Source organism: Drosophila willistoni, chromosome 3R, assembly GCF_018902025.1.
Source record: "Drosophila willistoni isolate 14030-0811.24 chromosome 3R, UCI_dwil_1.1, whole genome shotgun sequence".
Classification (NCBI taxonomy): Eukaryota; Metazoa; Arthropoda; class Insecta; order Diptera; family Drosophilidae; genus Drosophila; species Drosophila willistoni.
Window position 1 is genome coordinate 27,628,169 of NC_061086.1, and position 18,387 is coordinate 27,646,555.

Below are 18,387 nucleotides of genomic sequence, written 5' to 3' on the forward strand. Positions count from 1 at the left end.
TGTTTCTGAGGAGAGCTGAGATTGTTGTACTTACTCCAGCCGTTCGATGCATAACCACTCTGTTTCCCAATTTATTCCACACAGTACCCGGACGTATGATGAAACCAGTACGCTCTATATTAATGGAGAAATCGCCTTGCGGGCATCGCATATTTCGATTATAGCAATCACCCGATGAGCCAAGTTTCTGTCGTTGTCCTCGTGTCTCGGCAAATTCGAAATCGTTTTCAATAATTCGCAAATTTGTAACATTCAGGCGCAATTTGCTGAAATAAGTTCGTCCCGAGTTCTCTGGATTGTAGTACTCATGCTCCCTTGATTCCGTCGGACAGCTATCCATGCGATGGGTTTTATTCTCATAGTAGATCGAATAGTTCTCTTGCGGTTGCACCGTAATATATTCACTTGGCGTTCGACTATTCATACGATAGCAATAGACTCGTATTTGTCGTGAACGAATAACTAACCAATATTCGCCATCCTCATAGACTCTATTAATGCGCTGCAAGTCGGAACAACTCTGTGGTGATTGACTATCGCTGGCTCGGCTAACAATTGTCCTACTGCTGCTACTGCTGCTGCTGCTGCTACTGCTGCGCCTTAAAATGGCATTACGACAGCTGATCAGCGGAGGAGTACATTTCTGCTTATCGAATTTCGTACGGAAGGGGCAAGAAACTCGCTTCCTTTGTGAATTGTAGCAAACACTTCGCCGTCGCTCATAGCCTTCGCAATTGCACTGCAAATAATTTTAAGGAAATTCAATGTTATTTGGTCAGATAGAGCGAGAAAAGGTAAATTATTCTACTTACCGGCACTGTCACTTTGTATTCCACTTTGTAATCACGGGACACACAGTGTGAGCATTTCTTTTTTTCAATTGGTCTATTCTTGGCATCGCAAAGATGTTTATCAACAGGGTCACCATTATTTTTGCCTCCCTTGACCACGCAATTTACGAATCGTGTCATGTAGTGCGAAGAGCAATCAGCCGGGCATTGGGACCAACTGGACTCGATCCAACCGCAGTTGATCTTGCACGTCTTGATGGTCTTGCGCAATTTCGGCTTACGCACATTTCTACTCACACAGTAGGAGTCGCTGATATGGACTTGTCGTTTCGGAGTGCCCTGCACCTCCGGCTTATAGACACGGGAACAATTTTGAATTCTACGTCTATAGCCCATGCCACACTTCACGGAGCACTATTGAGATTTTACAAATTGCATTGGTTATTTCTACATAACGATATTGTTCAATCACTCTTACCTCCTCCCATTTGCTGGTGTACTTGATTTGACAACAATTGCGCACTTCGATCGGTTTTTTGTCCAACTCACAGCCTCGACCATACGGTGCTGAGCACGTGACTGTGCGACTCTTCTTGCACCAATCATCACACTGGCCCCATTCTCCGGCCAGCCAGCGACACTCATCCATGTGGCAATTACGTCTTAAGTCTCGCGTTTGGACTTGCGGTTTCGTTCGCAGATTGCACAATTCCTCACTAACCGGTGAACCATTCAGATAGCACTTAAGCTCCCGAAATTGGTATCCTGTACCACACGATTGACTGCACTGCAATAGGGAAAAACAAGACGACAAAGATGTAGGCAATTGAAAGTATAATGACACCTGCAAAGGGTCTTATAAATACAATTCCACAAAAGTGTATAAAAATAAAAATGCTACAAAATAAATCAAAGTGAAAAGTATAAAAGTATAGATATTAGACATCTGCATGAATGTCAAAAAAGTGACATTCGGATATACTACTCTCGAATTGAGTTGAGTAAATAGTTATGAGTGCGAAACGGAATAAGTATGAGTGAGTGGATAGGCTTGCTTTATGTATGAGTATGAGTAAATATACTAATACTCATACACACTCACTCATTGTGCGTCTGTCACTCACTCTATTGAATTTTATCCGAGTATACTCTATTTTACTTATTAAGTGAATGAAGTCATGCAGCTGTCTAATACGAGCCCAAACCACTATTAATTCGAACAGCATGTTTTTTTTTTCAGTGCGCAATGTTTAACACATTATATTATCAATACTACTAAGTAAAGCGCATACCAATGTATTTTGTCTTAAAGAGAATTTTATTCTCTTAACGATTGAAAAAAAAATGTGTTCTATATCCAACAACATCAACAATATGAGTAGTTTATTCAAACGGTAGACTTAAGAGATAAGAAAAAAATGACCACTATTAATTCGAACGCTGTGTAATATGATTGCCTATCGTACCTAATACATTAATTTAATTAATATTAGAATTGTGTAATGTCGCCTTTGGCTTGTATTACGCATTGGACCCGTTTTGGCATTGAATTTAACAAATTTTTGCAGTGTTCTTGAGAAATTGAGTCCCACATCTCCTGCAACTTAATTTTTAAGTCAGAAATGTTCCGTTGTGGCTCATTTCGAAGCTTGCTCTTCATTAGCCACCAAATATTTTCAATTGGGCTTAGATCTGGGCTGTTTGATGGCCAGTCTAAAACCTCCATTTCATTATATTGCAGCCAATTTTTGGTTCGTTTGGCTGTGTGCGATGATGCCCCGTCCTGCTGAAAAGTGAATTCACCGCAATCTGCCAGTTTTAATATTGATGGCAGCAAACTATTTTCTAAAATATTAATGTATTTTTCAGCATTAAGCGTCCCTTCAATGAAATTCAGCTTTCCCAATCCTTTGGCAGACATACATCCCCATACCATAATGCTTGCAGGAAACTTTACTGTTCTTTTAAGGCAGTCTCTATGGTATGTTTCTGCCCTCTTACGGATGACGCGTTTTCTCGAATCGCCGACACAAACATCAAATTTAGCTTCATCACTAAATATGATGGTATCCCATTGCCTTTGAGTCCAAGACATTCTCTCCCGAGCCCATTGCAAACGTTTCTTTTTTTGACGAAGCGTAAGCAAGGGTTTTTCCTTGGCCTACGAGTAAGATAAGTTATTGAGTACAATGCATATGACAAATTATTACCAATGTAGTTAGGTAATAACAAAACATACTTTATAAAAACCATATCCAATATTTTTTAAATGTCGTCGCGTCCATTCTCGCTTTACAGTTTTGCCAATTTTCTGCGACCACTCAGAAGCCAAATTCCTCAAAGATTGGCGACGATCAGCCTTAACAATTTTGGCCAGTTGTCTTTTGTCGCGGTGTGTTATTGCTAATGATCGGCCTCTATTTTGAATTTTATTTTCAACATTCCCAGTTTTTTTTTTTAAATTTTTATCACTCCATGCACAGATGATTTAGACAAATTCAATTGCTTGCTGATCTCCGTAAGTGTCTTCCCAGATTTAAAATAGTCTCTAATCAATACTCGGATTTCGTTGCAAATAGGCTTACCACGTACCATCGTTGCTAAACTTACACTTATTCGCAGCAATTTTTAAATTTTTTGCATGCTGTATTGTGATATTATTTGCAGATTATAACTGTAGATAGCGATTCCGTTACATTGGTTGCTTTTGTTTTGCTCTTCTTTTGAGATAAAGGTGCAGCGTTCCAATTAATAGTCGTCATTATACCCTTGCAAAAAGGGTATATTAATTTTGGTCAAAAGTGTGCAACGCATAGAAGGAAGCATCTCCGACCATATAAAGTATATATATTCTTGATCAGCACGACGAGACGAGTTCAAATCGCCATGTCCGTCCGTCCGTCCGTCTGGATCAACGCAAACTCCTCCTAGACCGTTGGAGCTACAGAGCTGAAATTTTGCATGTAGGCTTGTATATACTGCAGGCGTTGTATATCTCGGATTCAGCCGGATCGGACTACTATATCATATAGCTCCCATACAAATGCCAAAGTCACGAACAGTGACTTTTCTCAATAACTTCGTTATTTTTTTAGCTATTGTCGTGAAATTTAATATTGGTGAGTTAATTACATATATAAACGACTGTGCCAAATTCGATTAAGATCGGATGACTATATCATATAGCTCCCTTAGGAACGATCTTTCGAAAACAGTGACTTTTGTCAATAACTTCGTTACTTTTGACGCGATTGCTTTCAAATTAAACATTTGTTAGTTTAATATATCTGTTAATGACTGTTCCGAATTTGATAAAGATCGGGTTACTATATCATATAGCTCCCATAGGAACGATCGGTGGAAAACAGTGACTTTGATCAATATCTTCGTTATTTCCTATGCTAAGATTGTAGGCTTTCTTTCGCAAAGATTAGCCTTTTTAGATAAAACGTTTTTCTATTTTGATGACTATAGGTAAGGAAAGAGTTACCAAAAAAGTTGCAAGGGTATACAAACTTTGACGCGGTCGAAGTTAACCCCGGCCCTCTGGTTTTTTTCTTATCTCTTAAGTCTACCTACTCATATTGTTGTTGTTGTTGGATATAGAACAAATCTTTTTTTTCAAACGTTAAGAGAATAAAATTCTCTTTAAGGCAATATACATTGGTATGCGCTATACTTAGTAGTATTGATAATATAATGTGTTAAACATTGCGCAATTAATAGTGGTTTGGGCTCATAGATATGAGTGACCTATGTACATAGTGCTACCGAAAAGTATGCCCCGACACACATATATAATATATTTAAAATATACACGTGTGTATGTCTGTATGCAAATGCAAAAACAGAGGTAAATTGCTATACATTTCGAATATAATTATGAATCTCTATAGAAAAGTAAAATAAACAATGTGCCAAACGACACAATATGATGCAAATGATATCGCTTTCTCTTCTCTCTCTCTCTTCAATAAATAGTCTGCCCTGTGTGTTATCTGTGAGAAAAGACTTCCTGCTTACTGCTTAGTACTGCTTGAACAACCGAGATTGATTCACTTAAAGAGCGCGTTCCGTAGGTTATAGAAGCAAAAATTACGCCTTTTAACACTGATCGCCTTCAGGCATTAAAAAAGAAGCTTTGGGAATCCAATGGTTTATAAAACGACAGACTCAACCTCATTTTACCTCTTTTTAATTAATTATTTTGATGGCTGACACCGATATACAAAGTGGTGAAAAGTGAGAAAAGAAAAAAAATTAAAGCCACTTGTGTTTAAAAAAAAAAAAACGAAAGAAAGATTGAGTATGGAAAAAAAGAGAAACGTACGGAAAAGAAAAATTTGTGAAATCGCCCCAAAAAGGATGCTTAAGTATATACAAAATCTCAAATGGCAATAGTGTAATAGTGTAAGTGTCTGCCAGGTTCCTCTGTTTCAAAAATAAGCCAACTACGTGTTTTAAAAGAACATTTTTGTTATGCTTAAACAATTAATAATCAATTCGCAGTGACAAATCAACCTCTTATATTTGTGAAATTGCTCCGTTAAGGAAGCAGCTGGAGAGAGCGTCTTATGCACATACATAGGCAAACTAATTGTAATATTTCTTGCCGGTGCTTGAAACGATCAAGATTCTCGATTTGAGAACTTTGCCTCTTTCATCGGGGACTCAGTTTGGATGAAGAAAAAAAGAGAGGTAAACACTGTGCAAAACGATATATGATATTGCATTCTCATCTCTCTCTTCAATAAATAGGCTGATGTAAGTGTTTTCTGTTGGGGACACCGTTTGGATAAAGAAAGAATGAGAGGTAAGAGACATATTAAGAGAGAGCTATTAAGAGAGTGCTATTAAACACTGTCAGATTCTTGTGCTTATAATAAACTGTATGTAGATCTATATCTATCTCTGACTGTGACTCAGAGCAATTAAAATGCATTACACCATTCATTTCTTATCTCTATAAGTATGCAACAGTTTTTTGTCTTTTTATTGAACATCAACTGAAGGTGCGCTAGAAGTTTATAAAACTCAAGCAACAAACAGTTAACACTTACCGGTGACCACTCGGAGAGTTTCCAACAACCTTCGCGGCATTCTTCGTGGCGTGTAACCTCAAACTTGACCTGACAATAGGACAAGTCTACAATATTCGATCGATGAATATCAGGGAATGTCTGAATGCAGTTATAAGTCTTTTCCCGTGTACCCAGCTCTCCACAGGCCGCCGAGCACTCTGATATGGCCGATACGTTTAATCTAGATGGGACAGAAAATGTTTTTGAGAATTGATTTCACTCGAATGAATATAAAATTCATTTGTTCATACGTTAGACGGCAATCCATATTACAAAGGCGATCCTCCATTTTGGGCTTAGCCGTTGCATCACAAAATTGCGGTGCCACTTTTAGTCCTTTGATGGTGCTTACGCAGGCCGGCTGACGATAACTTCTGCCCTGGCAGAGGGAATCGCAGATACTCCACGTTTGCATTTCCCAACGGTAGATTTCCACTTCGGTTTCCGCTGACTTTGGCTTGTCCATTATATAGGTGTACGTTAGCAATGCAGTGTCTTGCCTTTTAGCCGGACTCAGGTCCACAGAGATGATCTACAAAAATCCGATTAATTAATTGTAACTTTTCTTCGTTTACCATTTGTCTTACCTCAATTATCAGATCACGCTTCAATTTCCAAGAAATTGTTGTGTAGACCCTCTCAATGGTGCTATTCGAGCCACTATAATGGATCGTGACACCACTATAAGATATATTTTTTGGAAAAGGTACAACCAGTTCTTCGCTATTCAGTACAACACCTCGTTTATCATCTCTAACCACAATGTAATTTTGTTCGGGATAGCCAGGCTGTGTAATAACAATATTGGAGGCGCCTAAAATTATGAAAAAGTTTTTTTTTACATTAATCTCAATTGAATCGAATGGATGGTCATTGGCGCCCTGGTGTATGATAAGATTAAGGTGATAACAATAATAATATATAAAGATGCATTTTTTATTAATAAATCTTGTCTAATTATGATAACCCAGCACTGTCTGTCTTTTTGATTATAATCCGTTGACAAAAAAAAAATTCGTGAGGCGCCAGAATGGGGTGCATTCACCTGGATTTGTTCTAATGCCCAAGACACATGATCAGTCTAAATTAGAAAAAACCTTATCTTCTCCCTGCGGACAACAAATAATAAAATAAATTTATTTGCATGTAACCTGCTACAGGTACTGCTGCTGCTGATGATGAATTAATTGTGCATTGGACATCGTTAAAACTATTTAATTGCACATTAAGATCCAAAAACGCACAAACATTTCCCCTTTTTTAGCAACATTCAACATCAATTCATTAGCCAAAACAAAACGAAACAACGAAATTAATTATAGAAATTTTAATGATGTTGAAAGAATTGGGAAAGAGAGTCTTTATATAGTATAACTAAATATTGATTGATACACACCTTTTGGTATTGTTGTGGCATAGAAGAGGGTTTGCCCGTCTTTCTTTTTCTTTAGCAAATCGGAGACATAGACATTTCCGCTTAATTCCTCGCACGTATCATTGCGCCCCTCGCAGACGCCACATTTGTCTGTTTGGTAAGAGAAACGACAATTAAGAAATAGAATTCATTTCCTTTATATACTTTATGCATTTACCCATTTTGGCAATCGAATTAAGTTCATTGTCACATCCCGCTGGCCGGCAAATGCCATTCACACACTTATCAAAACTGTCAAAACTGCAGGTGGTGCCATCCTTGACCGAAGGCTCTAACATGAAATAGGCAAGATCGTCAGAGAGTCGACAATATAGCTTACACTTGTCCGATGGTCCCACTGTGAATAGAGAGATATATTGAAAAGATAATCAATGTGATTAAAGGAATAACAACACTTACGTCCATATTTTGGTACCCATTTGGAATTGCGGCTATAGAATCGGGTAATACCCTGTATATGCAAGTGTTGGCCATTCATATCGGAGCATTGTTGTTCCCGTGGATCGATCGAACCCGGCGGACATGTGTGTGTATTACATGAACGGTATTTCTTTCGACTGCCAGAACAATACTTGCCACCATTCTCAGGCATAGGATTGTTGCATTCGCGATGGGATTCCTGGACACCGCCACCACAACTAAGACTACAGTATGTGAATGGCGTCCATGGACCCCAGCCACCGTTTATTATCTGCAGGGAACCCCCGTGCTTGGGTACACATTTTCCCTTTTGACACCAGTTCCGATTATTGTTACATGGCGAACCATCCGCCCAGGGCAGGCTGGTCGAACGGCACTGACCACTGGGATCATTACACCACAATCTTCGGCATTCCTCATCCATTTGACAGTAACTGCTATTACTGTATATCAATTGACATTGGCTATCAAGGGAGTAGATTTCACCCGGTAGCTTTGAGTTCCTAATATCCATAAAGGCCTTTTGCGGCTCTGTGCTAAGCAGGCACGACTTATCCGATTTTCTGATAAAAACAAAAAGAAATGTTGTCCACTATGGATAGAGTTTCCAAATGCATATACCTACTCGAGCAGTTCGGAAACATAGTGCTGGGAACACTTTGACCATGACCACGGATGCATACGATCACCCATAACGCTAGCCATAACATGTAGGGCACTACTATTCAGACCCGGACGGGTGTTATACGGCTTGCAATGATCCTCATCATCGTGTGGCATATTAAGACTAAGAAAATAATAACACAAAATATATATTATGACGCAGAGATGCTATAGATGTCTGTGATGCTCACATGTGACCCAGTTCGTGTGACATGGTAAACGCTGTCGGCAGGCCAGTATCCTGTACAATTGAGCAGGATCTAGCTGGATTGCAGACAGTACCGAATTCAGCTAAACCCAGCATATGGCAGTGTGCATCAGACACTCCTCCGCAGATGCGTTCGCTATTGGTTGGGTTAAGAAGGTTAAGAAAAATGTCGAGAATTTTTGCGATTTTCTTCGAACTCACCGAGTAATTAATATGGCAGCATCGTAATGAAATTTATTTTCCAAAATAAACGCACAAAAATAATTAAGCATGGCGTTGCTTGAATTAAAGTTGGTATTATCATAGGGTAAAAGTATTATTCTGACTAGAGCAATGCGTATGGCATTGCCAATACTGGCATCCGAAAATATATTTGAAACTATTGAAAACAATGTCAAAATGTATTCCGTCAACTTATCATTATGAAACTGCTGCATGCTATTATCAACGGCCACCAGCACCTCCAGGGTGTAGACCTGATTGTCGATATCCTCGTTATAATGTCGCTTATGTCGCGTTAGTTTTGTTGTTTTTGGTAAATCTTGCAGTTCCTGTGGCACTGGTATTAGTTCGGGCAACGGATGCGGTTCACGCCCCCACTGGCTCAGCTCCAGGGCCTCCAGATGTATATCGAATTCGGAGACGGCATGTCTGGCATTGCGCTGAGAGTGTCGCCAAACGCGATGCAAGACCTCGTCGCTGCTGGTTTGATTGACCGGCTGAATTAGCAGAGTGCCGAAACCAGTTTTAATATAACCAGTCTAAATGCGGGGAGAAAGGGGGTAGGAGGTAAGGTAGGCAGGCAGTTGATTATTATTCATATTCGACGAGAGATATTGATAAGCATAATTTGCAAATGGTTTTTGGTTGGTTGACTTAGCCCGACTCCCGAAGGTCAGGCACAAGCCACAAGCCACCATCTGGTTGGCCTTACCATGCCATTGCACAGGGAGACAGCTACCGCCGAGAGTTGATCGCCCTTCACATTGCCCTTGTAATAGCAGCCCAAATAGTGGCCCGACTCCTCCATTTCGCCATCATCGGCCTTTTCGGTTTGATTGTTGAGTATGCGTAGAATTCGAAATGTGCTCATTGGTATAAATGAAGTATCCTGATAAAGTATCAAGTTAAATACACGTCCAAACATTTTCAAAATATACTGCGGATGGGGATCCCAAATTGGACTCGACTTGTTCCGAAATGTCCCCGTCATACTAAATGCCGACGAGGAGTCTAAAAACAAAGAATTGCATTCCATGCTATGCTCTAAATCAATTCCTTTAACTCACCTGTCTGGCTTATATTGCTGCCAGTATCCCGATTTGATTCGTACAATAGATCGACATCGTTAAGACTATAATATTGCACCTTTATGGGCGTTACAAAATCACTTAGATTATCATCACCAATATCCTGGATATGATCAAAGTCATCGTTCTCGTTTCTCCAGTCCACCATCGGTGTATCATTGTGTATCATGTACTGCCTGGGCGGCGGCGCTCTGTATACTGTTGTATTTGAGTGCAGGGGCAGGCTGTGTTCTTGTTTGTGGCTATAGATAAAGAATATAATCACAGCGGACATCAATAGGCTCCCAAGGCCCCAAAGGCATTTGTTCTGATGCCAGTGAGTGGACATCTTTAGGCCGCCTTTGCTATTCTGCAGCACTAACTGGAAGACACACACAAACAAAGAGAAAGCGAAATTCGCAACTTAGTTAAGGTTTTTATCTTAGCCCAACCCGATATGCTGGAGTATAGCATTCTCTCACACCTTCAACCCGGATAGATGTTTGGGCACGTTTAGCTCAGGCGATTAGGTTTGTATAAATGACGAATTGATGAACAAATTATGGTACTCTATGGTATGATGATTGCCTTTGGACGGACATACAAAACGGTTGCCCGTTGAAAAGACTTCCTCATCAGTGAAATAATTTCGCACATACTTATACTCTTGCCAAAGTTGAGTATCTTAAAAACAGCTCAAAGATCCTACTTTAAGATCTTATGATCTTGCACACAGGGTATACAATCTTCGGTTTTGGTCAATCTTTTGGCTTTTGTTTAAATTACTCAACAAAAACCGCAGAGGTGTAAAGTGTGCCAACGGCAATTTGTATATATAAAACATTAAACAAAACAAGCAAAGGGGAAGAATAAAGGTATCTACAAGTACCCCACACCACCACCACCAACACCACCACTGACCGCTCACCACTCACCACTCAAAAATCAAAAAAAAAAAACAGAACAGCCAAAAAAAAAACCCATACACATAATTAAATGCCTCTAATTTGTGAATTTATGTGAGTGCCTTGTTTTGCACCTCTGAGCAGATTTCTTCTTTTTCGCATAAATAAATTAACAAATGAATACCGCTAAACAATTGATGCGGCATTTTGCATAATTTCATGGTAGCTCTTTGAACTCTATGCCGATTCATTTCTCATAATGAGAAATAAGTTGCATAGTTTTTTTTTTCGTTTAGTATTTCTTTTCCCCCCGAATATATTTTGCGGTTTCGTTTGTATCATTGATGAAACCACACGAATAATTGAGATTGCGTTAATTTCATTAGATACCATAGAAATATGAAGTCATAAACCTTCCAGTTTAATGATCCACCAATTGTCAATAGCTAATGACCTTTGAAATTATTATGATTTCTTATTAAAAGTTAAGCAAATTTCATAGAATTTTATAGTCGCTCTTGATAAGCCAATGAAGTCAATGAGATAGCGTTAATGAGGGGTGAATAGAAATAAAAAATTGATCACCCATTTGAGCTAATTATGCCACTAATTGTCTTGATCTAGGAATCTCAATTATCATTGCCTACTTATGTGGGCTAATTTTGAAGTATTTTTAAGGATAGTTCACTGTTAAAGTTCTATCTAATCTATTTATTTGACAATCTTCTTTATCGTCAGTTCAGTGTGAGGTTTAGCATAAAATATCGTTAACAAAAAATACCAAAAAACCAAAAAAATGCCTAAGAATTGAACAAAAAAATTTGCAATGCAAATCGCAAAAGATATTCACGGCTTCTCCAGCTCTTTATGTATTTAATTAGTTAAAATGCCATTCATTCGTTCTCTCATTTGTTTGGTTATGCATGCGTTTGGAGAGCTGTTTATTAACTTGTTTCGCTGACCAAGATGCTAAAAAGAGGGGTGGGGGGACGCTTTTCGTACGGGGGCGATTGGCCGGTGGACTTATAAATATGCAAATGCAAGCAGCGTGCCTTCTGCTTGTGGCCAAGCTAACATACTAAGTAGCCTGTGTTTAAGGGGATGCTAATACCACTGATTCTCTTCCTTTATTTCCACTCGATTTAATTTATTTAATTTATGATTAAGGCGAAGTGGCTGCTGCCGGCTTGCTGCTTCTCTGTTTCTCTGACTAATTGACCAATTCCAAAGAGGCAGCAGCCAAACCAAAAAGAAGTTCGCCGAAAACGAAGAGAAAAATATAAATAAAACACAAAAACCTGTTTACACTTGACTGGAAATGGAAACAAACAAGCGATTTGTGTGTCAGCCGATATTGCCTTAGATTACCCCATGTGGCTATAATTTATGCCAATGGCCCGACACTCTGTCTGCACAAGACGCGCCACACAGTCTGTCCCCGTGAGCATTGTGAAGGCCGCTCTCAGACAACAGCTAGCCACCATCTCACCTTGCCACCGACACTGATAGACCCGACTGACCACTCACTGACGAACTGACAAATTGTTCCCCATCTCCCCCTGCTATTACAATTCAATGATACGCATACACGGCGTATGCGCAACATTCGCTTAATTGCACGACTTGTGGCTTGCCCGAGCAGTGGACCAGCAATTGTTGTCGTTAATTTGTATTTAATGACTTAATTACATAGCTGAGGAGCGCCCCCAGTATAGTATAATAGCTACGCGCAGGCGCACCAAGGGGTAGAATTAACAAATTAACAGCAAACAGCAGAGGGGAAGGAGGTACTCACGTATTTATTAATAATGTATATTATACGTGTGATATATAAATCAAGTGTTGTCGGCAAATACTTCACACACACTCCCCGCTATCCCTTTCTGATATCCTCTGGTTTTTAGTGATCGATTTCGATATTGATTTAGCGCACAGTTAATTATAGCCCACGGACTTATCGAACCATATATAGTGTGTATGTATATATGCAATTTTGGCAAAACACTCAATTGCATTTTCCTTATGCAGACACTTTGTTGCATTTGGGTCTATATGTATGTATGTATGTCTGTGTGTGTATGTATGTGTATTTATAGCAATTGCATTCGCAATTGATAAATAAACTTGTCGATTTTATGCGCGTGTTCCACAATGATGACGACTACACGAAAAAAAAAACGCATTCGGTTTATATGACGGCGCTTGACTGCCACCAATGAAATTGAAAACTCAAGTGAAGGTAACCGAAATTTGGCTATTGGCTTAAATACACTAAAAACACCATTCAATCCATTCAAATGCAAACAATTTCAAACATTTTAACTAGAAAATACATATATCTGTAAATATTTGCATATGCAATGGACCATTTCGTTGGAAATGTTTTTATTCATTATATCCTAGCATCCAAAGGTATATTATTTCGGATCAAAAGTATGCAACACATGGGGAAAAGTGGAAATCTTGCAAGGGTATATAGCCCCGACCCAATGGTTTTTCTTTTAAGGAGAAACGGGCAACCGGCAACCAAATGAAACGTTGGCAAATGGCAAAACGAAAACAAAACCAAAAACAAGCAAAACAAAAAAAAAAGTACAGAGAACAATAACAAAAACAAAACATCCCCCGGCTAAACAGGCAAAACAAAATAATGAAAACATGGCTATAAAAATCTTATTCTCTGTGAACTTCTTTGGAAAATGTCTGAGCCACAAGCCAAAAGCAGCGACCTTTCCGTTTTTCCCGCCTCCAAGCACACAAAACCAAAAAAAATCCCCTGAAAATTAAATTTTCAATTCATATGCAACGGAAGTGTATCGATAATCGCAAATGGCAATGTGTTGAAATGCATGAAAAACATTTGTGAGAATAAAAATTTCTGCAAAATTGACATTGACATCATTTGAAAATGCTGCTGCAATGAGTCAAACTTTTGTTATCCTTTACATGGTCATAAAATGAAAATAATAGTCATGACAATTGGCAATTGGCTGGCAGGCAATGGATGAATGATGTATGGGCCAAATATGTATGTATGTACAAATCTATTTAAATAGAAATTGCAATTTTCAATTTGGTATCTAAATTGAAATCGTCATTGAAGTGAAGTGCATTGATAACTTCACAATTCACAAATGCAGTCAATTAACCTTGGCCACAAATAAATTGCAATTTAAAAATGGGCAACAGAATCCATTAGACAGAATCGGTTTTTCGGTTCCATTTGGCTTAACGAGAGGCTGCTATATTGCCGTCTGACCATATGCTTGACATAGACATCATCATCATCATCATCATAATCATCATTGATTCACATCATCATCATCATGATCAGCATCAGCATCGTTAGATGGTAACCATGGAGAAGATTGTTTACAAGCACAATCCACGCCTCGCCGATAAACAATTTCGCCAAGTTAATTATTGCGTGCATAACCTTGAATTAAATTCGTATATGTATATATTTCGATCGTATTAAAACTATAAAATAATCATCTTTGTTTAGCTTTCATTTTATATAAATTTTTTTGCTGTCGGACAGCTCAATTTTATATACAAACATATACATATGTATATACATACATATATATTTAGAAATTAAATCTACATGTATTTTGCATAAATGTATAGAAATTCATTTTGTGAATGAATGAATCATCGCAGCGATCATCCTGATCAAGAGAGAGTCGTAATGTGATTTTATGTGCAATTAAATTGCATAATCTTGATCTTGGATTTTGTCATAATTGTTTATTTATTTAGGTTAAGATTTAATACTTTACATTTTTATGGACCTGCCTCTTTGATTTATTTGGCACACACCTGTTGAAAAGCAACAAACAAAATATGCGTTTCACATGGCGTATACTTAATATGCAGCAAGCATGAGGAAAATGCACTGTAGATTAGATTGTGGGACACAATCAACGCAGCAATTCTTTCTTTCTCATTGATTAAGTGTCCCTATTTCCTTTTTTTTTAGTGCATACGAAATTCCTTATGACCAAAAAACCAATCTCTGGCTAAAAACCAATCTCACGTTCGATTTATTTATTGTATCTGCAGTTTGTTACCCACGCCATGCAAAAACATATAAATTACAAATATTTATTTGCTTTTTTCGGCCGCTTACAAAGTTGTGCGTGTTTATTTGGACAGGCCAAGTCGTTTGGTACAGCAACAACAACACCACCACCTGAAGCACCACCACCACCACCAGCACCACCTGGGGTGCTGGTGTAGCAAAGTAACTAGATAAATTGGAAACTCAATTCTCAAATAGCAAAAACTAAATGAATAATCTCATCATGTTCAAAGTGCTGATTACTTTTGGGGCAGCCGTTAAATATTTAGTTTGCAATGGCTTTTTTTCTTTCTTTCTTCTCTTAACTATTCAATTTTTTTTCCCATTGCTCTTTGCAAAAAAACATTGTAAATTAACGAGAGTAATAACATCAACAACAACAACAACAACAAAATAAAACTATATAGAAATTAACTTGAATTTCACACGGCCACTTCAAAGGCTGCGCCTGGTGTCTTGGTGTGAAAATGAAAGCCAATGGGTGGCTGGTGCTGGACTGCATAGAACAGATGGCCTAATTAGCTGAAAGAACGTGGCTATCAATATGTATTCCATATGTATACACACACGCTTTGGAGGTTTAAATTGAATGTTTAATAGATTTTAAAATAGATTTCAAGTATGACATAAGTTTAATTAAGGATTGAGACTGGGGTTCCCATTTCGATTCACCTTTTATTTTCAAAAATTTCCATTGTTTAGTCGATTTTCTAGCAAGTTTTGGTATATCCCTCGTATTGAACTTGGGGAAATGGTAATGGGATTGCATATGGCTGGTGGCTTAAGGCCCCAAACAGACCATTTCAATTATTGTTTATTTTTTAAGTGGTTCGCTCAGGTTGCAGGAAAACAAAAAAACCACCCACAAAACTAGCAGCAAGTACTTATTGTTAGATTTAGTTAAATAATCGCCCATGCCCAAATGTTTAAACAAAACAATTAACTCAAGGAATGCCAAAAATGTTAAACATTTGCAAATATTTATTCTTTCGCGTTGGGCAAGCATTGAAAGAGGGCACGAGCAGGAGGATGGCAACAGCCAGAATCCTGTTCTGACTTTGCTTCTCCATTTGATGGCAATGACACTGCATCTGAAACTGGATGAAACGATTGGGGGAAATGACCAATCGAGCATGTGTGTGTGTGTGTGTGCAGAGAAAATAAACAAATTGAATTCTACTTTGAGAGGGAGGCAAAAGGCTTCAGTTAAACGCTTAAAGTTTATGTTGGCAAGGAAAAGTGAATAAACTTGAAATGCCAGCGACATGAGAATGAAAACAACAACAACAGAGAGACAGAGGAAAAGAATATTCATTGACATGCATTGTTTGTTTGTTTGTTTTTTTGTCTTATTGTTGTTGTTGTTGTTGTGCAATTGTTTAATTGTCTCTGATTATGCGTTTGAGTTACGAGAGCCTCATCAGACAGTTCAATTGAGCCATTGCCATTGCCGTTGCCCATTATCATCCTTGTAAACATTCGCGCAGCGTTTGGCTTAATAGCCATGAAATTACCCTCCATCCCCTTTCCTTCTTTCACCCATCCAAGTTTGTCAAATTACAAAGCGCAACTTAATCGAAAAAAAAACATATTCAATTGATTTGAACAATTTGATGAATTGCATTTCTGACACAGAGACAAGACACTCTCAAATGATGTGTCCGTTGTTGCATATCAATCAAATGGCTCATGCCCCCGCATCTTCTCTTCACCCTCCATACCTCCCGCCGCCCTCGTAGTCAATTAAATGCTGACTAAGTGTCGTTTACCTACTATAAATAAATAATTTTATTTCTGTTTCTGTGTGCCTAGAGAGTTCTTTCTGCCACTTACAGTGATGGATTATTAAGAAAACCAAAACCAAATTCTATCTAGAATTTAATTTAGTTGGAATTATTTTGGAACCCTTAAGAAAAGTTATAGGTCCATTAAGAAAAAGTTTCTAATACAAATTTCTAAATTAGGAAAGAAATTTGCTTTGAAGACAGTTCAAATTAGATTTTAAAAGAAAAATCTTTAAATTGTTTTGCTAAGTTTATTAATTTCCTTAAAGTTATATACACAAGTTGAAGAAAAACCGCTCCTGTCTACATTCTTTATATACTTATATGTAGATCTATCTATTTACTCATTTATGATGAGTGAAATATTTGTGGCAATTAAATAAATATAGTAAGATATTTATATGATTTTTTTTTTTCACCAAGATAGCCCAAAACTGAGTCATGGAAAATTTGTTCTTCTTTTCGTTTCTTTTATTTTTATTTGTGTTATGTTTATAGAGATAGAGAGGCCAAATTATGAGTTGAAAAATTTGGTAATTAAGACTTTCAGCAGGTTAAACAAAATAATGCCTACAGGTGAGTGTTCCAAAGTACAATTGATATGGAATTAATGGCCATGGTGGTATGTTAAGAACTCTCTGCCACACAGATTCACATCAAAAGTATTGGGCCAAATGGGGTGTATGTACATATATTCTTTTTGGTATTTTATTTGAATTTAATGGTGGGTTTGGCAATCCATGAGGCTGTTCATTGGAAACAGATGACCATGCTGAGAATGATGGAAGTGGTTGCTAGCGGATTGTTGGCATTGGGCATTGAGAAGAAACGAAATGGAGGCGCGCCGCCCATGTCACTGTCATATGATTGCATTTTGAATTGACTTCAGAAGAGACTGGGATTGGGATTCGAATTGGCGCCGCATCAATCATCGTATTAAAGGCCCATTAAGAATTAAAACTTTATACTTTTCGCAGATATTTCATATTTTTTTTAGCATAAAGAAGTTGTCAGTTCAATTGATGGCACTTTAAGTATGGTTTCGATTTCCACTGATAGTTTCAATGATGCAGAAAATTGTTCTCCCTTGTTCGGACATTCCTTCCGAGTAAGCCAAGTTGGCAACTTTAAGGCCATGTAGGAATATCAAAATCAAAATTCTCAAAGTGCAGTTCCCGAGAAAATAACAAAGAACTTTGTCTTTGATTCTCTTCCATAGAAGAAGACTTGGTTGATTTTGTTGTATGTGAAATTTGAATATTATTGTTTGAGTGGTGAGTGGTGGGAAACCCCGACATTGAGTAAATGTCATAAAGTCACTGGCAAAGTGCATAGACTTATAATAAAATGTCACAAACTATGCGGAAAAGCTTTTTTGCTTTTTGCAAAAACCTTCACATGGTTTCATTTATTCTAATTATTGTCATTTTGTTATTTGTTTTTGTTTTTTCTTCTCTTTTTTGTATCTTTCTGTGTGTGTGTGTGTGCAACGTCTGGGCGAGTTTGTCTGGCTGTCTGTCAATTAACCTCAGCGCTTTGCGTTGATAATATAAGTTATGGGTTTTTAATCGCTAAAAAAAAAATTTGCATGAGCATTGGGCCAACCCCTTCTACTTAACCCCCCCACACCCCCCCACACCAACCCACAGTTTTCAAGCGATTTGTGCTCGTATTTCAGTCTGCCAGTCATTGGGGTTCATATCGAATGCTCATGCCCAGGCCCATGT

General features: G+C 38.1%; 1 protein-coding gene and 1 long non-coding RNA gene across 2 annotated transcripts in view; one reads left to right on the forward strand and one right to left on the reverse strand.

Moving 5' to 3' along the window:
- Positions 1-18,387, reverse strand: part of LOC6646900 (A disintegrin and metalloproteinase with thrombospondin motifs 9) — a 42,660-nt gene that overhangs the window by 657 nt on the left and 23,616 nt on the right. The window contains exons 2-15 of the mRNA XM_002069610.4: positions 9,888-10,269; positions 9,533-9,831; positions 8,800-9,359; positions 8,582-8,734; positions 8,353-8,514; positions 7,707-8,290; positions 7,465-7,644; positions 7,269-7,397; positions 6,460-6,686; positions 6,124-6,404; positions 5,852-6,053; positions 1,270-1,578; positions 813-1,205; positions 35-739 (exon numbers count right to left, since the gene is read on the reverse strand). Coding sequence (XP_002069646.3) covers positions 35-739; positions 813-1,205; positions 1,270-1,578; positions 5,852-6,053; positions 6,124-6,404; positions 6,460-6,686; positions 7,269-7,397; positions 7,465-7,644; positions 7,707-8,290; positions 8,353-8,514; positions 8,582-8,734; positions 8,800-9,359; positions 9,533-9,831; positions 9,888-10,269 — 4,566 coding nt within the window. The remainder of the gene's footprint in view (positions 1-34; positions 740-812; positions 1,206-1,269; positions 1,579-5,851; positions 6,054-6,123; positions 6,405-6,459; positions 6,687-7,268; positions 7,398-7,464; positions 7,645-7,706; positions 8,291-8,352; positions 8,515-8,581; positions 8,735-8,799; positions 9,360-9,532; positions 9,832-9,887; positions 10,270-18,387) is intronic.
- The window catches only part of LOC111519158, a 33,133-nt gene continuing 19,876 nt past the window's right edge, over positions 5,131-18,387 (forward strand). Inside the window, exons 1-2 of the long non-coding RNA XR_002724258.2 lie at positions 5,131-5,489; positions 5,550-5,604. This is a non-coding gene — a long non-coding RNA (uncharacterized LOC111519158). The remainder of the gene's footprint in view (positions 5,490-5,549; positions 5,605-18,387) is intronic.